Source organism: Oncorhynchus keta, unplaced genomic scaffold, assembly GCF_023373465.1.
Source record: "Oncorhynchus keta strain PuntledgeMale-10-30-2019 unplaced genomic scaffold, Oket_V2 Un_scaffold_4810_pilon_pilon, whole genome shotgun sequence".
NCBI classification, from domain to species: Eukaryota; Metazoa; Chordata; class Actinopteri; order Salmoniformes; family Salmonidae; genus Oncorhynchus; species Oncorhynchus keta.
The window spans coordinates 35,001-45,000 of record NW_026290946.1 but is presented as its reverse complement, the minus strand read 5'-3'; the positions used below and the strand labels follow the sequence as shown (position 1 = coordinate 45,000).

The 10,000-nt window shown below is 49.9% G+C and overlaps 1 protein-coding gene across 10 annotated transcripts in view; it reads left to right on the top strand.

Moving 5' to 3' along the window:
* The window catches only part of LOC127928899 (intermembrane lipid transfer protein VPS13B-like), a 74,893-nt gene that overhangs the window by 30,362 nt on the left and 34,531 nt on the right, over nt 1–10,000 (top strand). For all 10 annotated transcript variants that reach the window (XM_052516489.1, XM_052516492.1, XM_052516493.1 and 7 more), the window contains exons 5-6: nt 1,815–1,991; nt 8,122–8,329. In XM_052516489.1, coding sequence (XP_052372449.1) covers nt 1,815–1,991; nt 8,122–8,329 — 385 coding nt within the window. The remainder of the gene's footprint in view (nt 1–1,814; nt 1,992–8,121; nt 8,330–10,000) is intronic.

The window sequence follows — 10,000 nt, the reverse complement described above, 5'->3', positions numbered from 1 at the left end:
CTGTAGTGGGTCAGTTAGGATCCACAGAGTAACACAGTGGATACTGGCTGTAGTGGGTCAGTTAGGATCCACAGAGTAACACAGTGGATACTGGCTGTAGTGGGTCAGTTAGGATCCACAGAGTAACACAGTGGATACTGGCTGTAGTGGGTCAGTTAGGATCCACAGAGTAACACAGTGGATACTGGCTGTAGTGGGTCAGTTAGAATCCACAGAGTAACACAGTGGATACTGGCTGTAGTGGGTCAGTTAGGATCCACAGAGTAACACAGTGGATACTGGCTGTAGTGGGTCAGTTAGAATCCACAGAGTAACACAGTGGATACTGGCTGTAGTGGGTCAGTTAGGATCCACAGAGTAACACAGTGGATACTGGCTGTAGTGGGTCAGTTAGGATCCACACGGTGGATACTGGCTGTAGTGGGTCAGTTAGGATCCACAGAGTAACACAGTGGATACTGGCTGTAGTGGGTCAGTTAGGATCCACAGAGTAACACAGTGGATACTGGCTGTAGTGGGTCAGTTAGGATCCACAGAGTAACACAGTGGATACTGGCTGTAGTGGGTCAGTTAGAATCCACAGAGTAACACAGTGGATACTGGCTGTAGTGGGTCAGTTAGGATCCACAGAGTAACATGGTGGATACTGGCTGTAGTGGGTCAGTTAGGATCCACAGAGTAACACAGTGGATACTGGCTGTAGTGGGTCAGTTAGGATCCACAGAGTAACACAGTGGATACTGACTGTAGTGGGTCAGTTAGGATCCACAGAGTAACACAGTGGATACTGGCTGTAGTGGGTCAGTTAGGATCCACAGAGTAACACAGTGGATACTGGCTGTAGTGGGTCAGTTAGGATCCACAGAGTAACACGGTGGATACTGGCTGTAGTGGGTCAGTTAGGATCCACAGAGTAACACAGTGGATACTGGCTGTAGTGGGTCAGTTAGAATCCACAGAGTAACACAGTGGATACTGGCTGTAGTGGGTCAGTTAGGATCCACAGAGTAACACAGTGGATACTGGCTGTAGTGGGTCAGTTAGGGTCCACAGAGTAACACAGTGGATACTGACTGTAGTGGGTCAGTTAGGATCCACAGAGTAACACAGTGGATACTGGCTGTAGTGGGTCAGTTAGGATCCACAGAGTAACACAGTGGATACTGGCTGTAATGTTAGGATCCACAGAGTAACACAGTGGATACTGGCTGTAGTGGGTCAGTTAGGATCCACAGAGTAACACAGTGGATACTGGCTGTAGTGGGTCAGTTAGAATCCACAGAGTAACACAGTGGATACTGGCTGTAGTGGGTCAGTTAGGATCCACAGAGTAACACAGTGGATACTGGCTGTAGTGGGTCAGTTAGGATCCACAGAGTAACACAGTGGATACTGGCTGTAGTGGGTCAGTTAGGATCCACACAGTGGATACTGGCTGTAGTGGGTCAGTTAGGATCCACACGGTGGATACTGGCTGTAGTGGGTCAGTTAGGTTCCACACGGTGGATACTGGCTGTAGTGGGTCAGTTAGGATCCACAGAGTAACACTGGGGCGTCTGTGGAACAAGCAGAGATCATTCCCCCCCAGACAGTGGGATTCAAACCCACATTGGACTAGCTGAGGCACTGTGTGTGTGTGTGTGTGTGTGTGTGTGTGTGTGTGTGTGTGTGTGTGTGTGTGTGTGTGTGTGTGTGTGTGTGTGTGTGTGTGTGTGTTATATGAAGGCTAACCTGTCTGTCTGTCTGTCTGTGCCTGTCTGTCTGCCTGTCTGTCTGTCTGTCTGTCTCTCTTCCTGTCTGTCTGTCTGTTGCAGTGAGGACGAGGATGCGTCTCACTGTGCGGTGCCCATCTCCACCAGTGTGATCAAACAGATAATGAACAGGAACCAGGCTGGGTTGGAGGACAGCCAGGACCACATACTGGCAGACTTCTACGGTCTGAAGAACAACAGCCAGTCTCCATGGCCCTATGTCAGCAAGGACACAGACAGGTAGTGTGTGTGTGTGTGTGTGTGTGTGTGTGTGTGTGTGTGTGTGTGTGTCTTGTACACTAAGGACCTGGGGAAGAGTTGCAGGGGACAGAAGAGGAGGAGAATTGGCCTATTTGAAAGCTTGAAAAAAATGGTTTCATTTAGGAGACCCCTGGTTTAGATCCTCGGAGACCCCTGGTTTAGATCCTAGGAGACCCCTGGTTTAGATCCTAGGAGACCCCTGGTTTAGATCCTCGGAGACCCCTGGTTTAGATCCTCGGAGACCCCTGGTTTAGATCCTAGGAGACCCCTGGTTTAGATCCTAGGAGACCCCTGGTTTAGATCCTAGGAGACCCCTGGTTTAGATCCTAGGAGACCCTGGTTTAGATCCTCGGAGACCTCTGGTTTAGATCCTGTCTGAACCCTGGTTTAGATCCTCAGAGACCCCTGGTTTAGATCCTCGGAGACCCCTGGTTTAGATCCTCGGGGACCCCTGGTTTAGATCCTAGGAGAACCCTGGTTTAGATCCTAGGAGACCCCTGGTTTAGATCCTCCGAGACCTCTGGTTTAGATCCTTGGAGAACCCTGGTTTAGATCCTCAGAGACCCCTGGTTTAGATCCTCGGAGACCCCTGGTTTAGATCCTCGGGGACCCCTGGTTTAGATCCTCAGAGACCCTTGGTTTAGATCCTCGGAGACCCCTGGGTTAGATCCTCGGAGACCCCTGGTTTAGATCCTAGGAGACCCCTGGTTTAGATCCTCGGAGACCCCTGGTTTAGATCCTCGGAGACCCCTGGTTTAGATCCTAGGAGACCCCTGGTTTAGATCCTCGGAGACCCCTGGTTTAGATCCTCGGAGACCCCTGGTTTAGATCCTCGGAGACCCCTGGTTTAGATCCTCGGAGACCCCTGGTTTAGATCCTCGGGGACCCCTGGTTTAGATCCTCAGAGACCCTGGTTTAGATCCTCGGAGACCCCTGGGTTAGATCCTCGGAGACCCCTGGTTTAGATCCTAGGATACCCCTGGTTTAGATCCTCGGAGACCCCTGGTTTAGATCCTCGGAGACCCCTGGTTTAGATCCTCGGAGACCCCTGGTTTAGATCCTCGGAGACCCCTGGTTTAGATCCTCGGAGACCCCTGGTTTAGATCCTAGGAGACCCCTGGTTTAGATCCTCGGAGACCCCTGGTTTAGATCCTCGGAGACCCCTGGTTTAGATCCTCGGAGACCCCTGGTTTAGATCCTTGGAGACCCCTGGTTTAGATCCTCGGAGACCCCTGGTTTAGATCCTCGGAGACCCCTGGTTTAGATCCTAGGAGACCCCTGGTTTAGATTCATCGAGCCGTTCTCCAGACCAGACATTTACACTGTCGTTCTGTTCTGCCACAGACTTTCTGACACAAAGGACAGGGGCCTTGCATTTAGATATAGTTTGGCACATCGGGCATCAGAGAGCAACGCAGATCAAACATCATATTACTAATGAACTAACCAGGTGACTTTCTGACTGGATCCAATGGGCTGCTTCTGTCAGGGGGGCTGCCAGCGGAGCCCAGCTTTTTAGCAGTGTGAGATCTGACAGCCGTACTCACTCTCTCCCCCAACACCAACCCCAACCCCCCTCCCCGATCGGCGACGTCTAACAAAACGTTTGCTTAATGATTACTGAGGTGTTTCTCTCTCGTTAAAGGCCTACACACAGAAAAGAAGAAGAAGAAAAAAACATTTACCTCTTCAACTTCCTGTGCCCTCTAACACACTTCCTGTGCCCTCTAACACACTTCCTGTGCCCTCTAACACACTTCCTGTGCCCTCTAACACACTTCCTGTGCCCTCTAACACACTTCCTGTGCCCTCTAACACACTTCCTGTGCCCTCTAACACACTTCCTGTGCCCTCAAACACACTTCCTGTGCCCTCTAACACACAGTGTTTAGACTCTCAGAGCCAAGAGAGCGGTTCGTTACCCTGGCGACCGCACCGTACTCCGAGAGCTCTGGACCTCTGTCAAAACAGCCTCAGTGTATAAATGACATCATTAAATGGTGGACGGTATGGTTCCCTGTTTAGAGATGTGTGTTCACGGTCCAGGGATCAGACTGGGGGAGGTTTTAGAGATGTGGGTTCATGGTCCAGGGATCAGACTGGGGGGGTCTACCTTCACTACAGGTCCTCCTGGAGTCTACCTTCACTACAGGAACTACACTGGGACCCTTAGAGATGTGTGTTCATGGTCCAGGGATCAGACTGGGGGGTTTAGAGATGTGTGTTCTCGGTCCAGGGATCAGACTGGGGGGTTTAGAGATGTGTGTTCACGGTCTGGGGGGGTTTCTAAAGGCCCAGGACAAACTGACACTTTCCCTTCTCTGGGAAATTAACTGAAAGAAGCATTGGTCCCAAATGGCACCCTATTCCCTATATAGTGCACTACTTTAGACCAGGACCATATTCCCTATATAGTGAATAGGTTGTCATCGTTACCAAACCGTCCGTCTCTCTCTGGACCTGGTGTTCTCCTGGAGTCTACCTTCACTACAGGTCCTCCTGGAGTCCACCTTCACTACAGGTCCTCCTGGAGTCCACCTTCACTACAGGTCCTCCTGGAGTCCACCTTCACTACAGGTCCTCCTGGAGTCACCTTCACTACAGGTCCTCCTGGAGTCCACCTTCACTACAGGTCCTCCTGGAGTCTACCTTCACTACAGGTCCTCCTGGAGTCCACCTTCACTACAGGTCCTCCTTGAGTCCACCTTCACTATAGGTATCTCCTGGAGTCCCCCTTCACTACAATGTCCTCCTGTAGTCCACCTTCACTACAGGTCCTTCTGTAGTCCACCTTCACTACAGGTCCTCCTGGAGTCCACCTTCACTACAGGTCCTCCTGGAGTCCACCTTCACTACAGGTCCTCCTGGAGTCCACCTTCACTACAGGAACTCGACCTGGGACCCTCCTGAAGTCTACCTTCACTACAGGAAATAGACCTGGAATCCTCCTGGAGTCTACCTTCACTACAGGAACTATTAGTCCTTAGTGTTCAGTGGAGTTGGATGTTTCAGCAGTCAACAATTACATAGACATTCAGCTCCATGTCATTGTTGAAATACTCCCCATGTTATGCTAATGGGGAGCTAACATGGCCGCCGTAGAACGTTCTAGTCATGTAAATGCATCTTTGCTGTCTATGTCTCTGAACATCAGGGGTAGGACAGAGACATGGTTTTGATGTTAACATGACCCCATGTGTGGTGTGTGGGTTGGTGTGTGTGTGTTTGGGTGTGTGTGTGTGTGTGTGTGTGTGTGTGTGTGTGTGTGTGTGTGTGTGTGTGTGTGTGTGTGTGTGTGTGTGTTTGCGGTGATGTTTGGGTTGAGTGTGTGTGTGTGTGTGTGTGTGTGTGTGTGTGTGTGTGTGTGTGTCGTTGGCGTGTGTTTGCGGTGGCGTGTGCTGATGCGGTCACATTCCCATGTGCCTGTTTATCCTTAGTGTCGATTGATGTTGTTTGTGCATATTCAGTGTGTTATGCTGGGGAGCTAACATGCGCCGTGTGTCTGTTTAGCGTGGTTGAGTGTGCTAAATGCATCTTGCTGTCTATGTGTCTAGTGGAGGCAGGGGTGGGACAGATCCATGGTTTTGATGTTAACATGTGACCTTATCTGTGGTGTGTGTGTTACAGGTGTATAGTGGAGTGTGTGGGACAGTGTGTTGATGTGTGTGTGTGTGTGTGTGTGTGTGTGTGTGTGTGTGTGTGTGTGTGTGTGTGTGTGTGGGTTGGTGTGTGTGTGTTTGTGTGTGTGTGTGTGTGTGTGTGTGTCGTTGGCGTGTGTTTGCGTTGGCGTGTGCTGATGCGGTACATTCCCATGTGCCTACCCAGATGCCTGTCGATTGATGTTGTTTGTATCTGCATATTCAGTTGTTTGTTTCCATGTGTTTCTGCGTACTTCCATGCCTCCGTGTGTCTGTTTAGCGTGGTTGAAGTTGGATGCTATGGTGATTGTTCATGTCTGTACCACAGATGTCTAGTGGAGGCCTTATCTCAGTGGGACAGAGACCTCCATGTTACAGGTGTATAGTGGAGACCTTATCTCAGTGGGACAGAGACCTCCATGTTACAGGTGTATAGTGGAGACCTTATCTCAGTGGGACAGATCCATGTTACAGGTGTATAGTGGAGACCTTATCTCAGTGGGACAGAGACCTCCATGTTACAGGTGTATAGTGGAGGCCTTATCTCAGTGGGACAGATCCATGTTACAGGTGTATAGTGGAGGCCTTATCTCAGTGGGACAGATCCATGTTACAGGTGTATAGTGGAGGCCTTATCTCAGTGGGACAGAGACCTCCATGTTACAGGTGTATAGTGGAGGCCTTATCTCAGTGGGACAGATCCATGTTACAGGTGTATAGTGGAGACCTTATCTCAGTGGGACAGAGACCTCCATGTTACAGGTGTATAGTGGAGGCCTTATCTCAGTGGGACAGATCCATGTTACAGGTGTATAGTGGAGGCCTTATCTCAGTGGGACAGATCCATGTTACAGGTGTATAGTGGAGGCCTTATCTCAGTGGGACAGATCCATGTTACAGGTGTATAGTGGAGGCCTTATCTCAGTGGGACAGATCCATGTTACAGGTGTATAGTGGAGGCCTTATCTCAGTGGGACAGAGACCTCCATGTTACAGGTGTATAGTGGAGGCCTTATCTCAGTGGGACAGATCCATGTTACAGGTGTATAGTGGAGGCCTTATCTCAGTGGGACAGATCCATGTTACAGGTGTATAGTGGAGGCCTTATCTCAGTGGGACAGATCCATGTTACAGGTGTATAGTGGAGACCTTATCTCAGTGGGACAGATCCATGTTACAGGTGTATAGTGGAGGCCTTATCTCAGTGGGACAGATCCATGTTACAGGTGTATAGTGGAGACCTTATCTCAGTGGGACAGAGACCTCCATGTTACAGGTGTATAGTGGAGGCCTTATCTCAGTGGGACAGATCCATGTTACAGGTGTATAGTGGAGACCTTATCTCAGTGGGACAGATCCATGTTACAGGTGTATAGTGGAGACCTTATCTCAGTGGGACAGATCCATGTTACAGGTGTATAGTGGAGACCTTATCTCAGTGGGACAGAGACCTCCATGTTACAGGTGTATAGTGGAGACCTTATCTCAGTGGGACAGAGACCTCCATGTTACAGGTGTATAGTGGAGACCTTATCTCAGTGGGACAGATCCATGTTACAGGTGTATAGTGGAGACCTTATCTCAGTGGGACAGATCCATGTTACAGGTGTATAGTGGAGACCTTATCTCAGTGGGACAGATCCATGTTACAGGTGTATAGTGGAGACCTTATCTCAGTGGGACAGATCCATGTTACAGGTGTATAGTGGAGACCTTATCTCAGTGGGACAGAGACCTCCATGTTACAGGTGTATAGTGGAGACCTTATCTCAGTGGGACAGATCCATGTTACAGGTGTATAGTGGAGACCTTATCTCAGTGGGACAGATCCATGTTACAGGTGTATAGTGGAGACCTTATCTCAGTGGGACAGATCCATGTTACAGGTGTATAGTGGAGACCTTATCTCAGTGGGACAGAGACCTCCATGTTACAGGTGTATAGTGGAGACCTTATCTCAGTGGGACAGATCCATGTTACAGGTGTATAGTGGAGACCTTATCTCAGTGGGACAGATCCATGTTACAGGTGTATAGTGGAGACCTTATCTCAGTGGGACAGAGACCTCCATGTTACAGGTGTATAGTGGAGGCCTTATCTCAGTGGGACAGAGACCTCCATGTTACAGGTGTATAGTGGAGGCCTTATCTCAGTGGGACAGCCCCCCCCCCCCCCATCCCAGGGAGCTGTATAGTTGTTGATATTTACAGTATTTAACTGTATATCTCTGTGTTGTACTGTAGGCCTGGATCAGAGGTCCTAGCCCAGTGGGACAGCCCCCCCCCCCCATCCCAGGGAGCTGTATAGTTGTTGCTGTTTACAGTATTTAACTGTATATCTCTGTGTTGTACTGTAGGCCTGGATCAGAGGTCCTAGCCCAGTGGGACAGCCCCCCCCCCCCCCATCCCAGGGAGCTGTATAGTTGTTGATATTTACAGTATTTAACTGTATATCTCTGTGTTGTACTGTAGGCCTGGATCAGAGGTCCTAGCCCAGTGGGACAGCCCCATGCAGGTGAAGTTGTCAGCCTGGATGTCTGGTCTCAACACTCTTCTAGTAGAGCTCATCCCCTGGGCCCTGTTGACCAACCACTCTACATGGGACCTCTGGCTGTTTGAAGGAGAGACCATCGTCCTGCAGATACCCGCTGGAAAGACCCTCGTTCCTCCTAACTTCAAGGTGAGAGAGGAGAGACCCTTCATTTATATAGACTGGTTTTTGGATGTATCACTGACCAAGATGGCTGCCATTATCGTCACCTTCTAGAACTTTGCAGGTCGTATATCAGCGCCACTATACACTCAGTGGCCAGTTTATTAGGTACATCCATCTAGTACCCGGGTCAGACCACCCTTTGCCTCCAGAACAGCCTGAATTATTTGGGGTATTTGGTATTTTATTAGGATCCCCCATTAGCTGTTGCAAAAGCAGCCGACCTCTCTTCACAAGACTGCTGCTGACTGGATGTTTCGTATTAGTCTCTCTGGTCTCGGTAAACCCCAGACACTGTCTGTAGGAGCGAACCATTGTCGTGAACAGGGTGGTGTACCTAATAAACTGGCCACTGAGTGTATATCTCTAGGTAGGACCTCAAACCCCATCACTAGGTAGGACCTCAAACCCCATCACTAGGTAGGACCTCAAACCCCATCACTAGGTAGGACCTCAAACCCCATCACTAGGTAGGACCTCAAACCCCATCACTAGGTAGGACCTCAAACCCCATCACTAAGTACTAAGGCTGTCTGCAGGGGTTCGAACCTCAAACCCCATCACTAAGTACTAAGGCTGTCTGTAGGGGTTCGGACCTCAATCCCCATCACTAGGTACTAAGGTCTGTCTGTAGGGGTTCAGACCTCAAACCCCATCACTAGGTACTAAGGTCTGTCTGTAGGGGTTCACACCTCAAACCCCATCACTAGGTACTAAGGTCTATCTGTAGGGGTTCAGACCTCAGACCCCATCACTAGGTACTAAGGTCTGTCTGTGGGGGTTCGGACCTCAAACCCCATCACTAGGTACTAAGGTCTATCTGTAGGGGTTCGGACCTCAAACCCCATCACTAAGTACTAAGGCTGTCTGTAGTGGTTCAGACCTCAAACCCCATCACTAGGTACTAAGTCTGTCTGTAGGGGTTCAGACCTCAAACCCCATCACTAGGTACTAAGGTCTGTCTGTAGGGGTTCAGACCTCAAACCCCATCACTAGGTACTAAGGCTGTCTGTAGGGGTTCAGACCTCAAACCCCATCACTAGGTACTAAGGTCTGTCTGTAGGGGTTCAGACCTCAAACCCCATCACTAGGTACTAAGGTCTGTCTGTAGGGGTTCAGACCTCAAACCCCATCACTAGGTACTAAGGTCTGTCTGTAGGGGTTCAGACCTCAAACCCCATCACTAGGTACTAAGGCTGTCTGTAGGGGTTCAGACCTCAAACCCCATCACTAGGTACTAAGGTCTATCTGTAGGGGTTCGGACCTCAAACCCCATCACTAAGTACTAAGGCTGTCTGTAGTGGTTCAGACCTCAAACCCCATCACTAGGTACTAAGTCTGTCTGTAGGGGTTCAGACCTCAAACCCCATCACTAGGTACTAAGGTCTGTCTGTAGGGGTTCGGACCTCAAACCCCATCACTAGGTACTAAGGCTGTCTGTAGGGGTTCAGACCTCAAACCCCATCACTAGGTACTAAGGTCTGTCTGTAGGGGTTCAGACCTCAAACCCCATCACTAGGTACTAAGGCTGTCTGTAGGGGTTCAGACCTCAAACCCCATCACTAGGTACTAAGGTCTGTCTGTAGGGGTTCGGACCTCAAACCCCATCACTAGGTACTAAGGCTGTCTGTAGGGGTT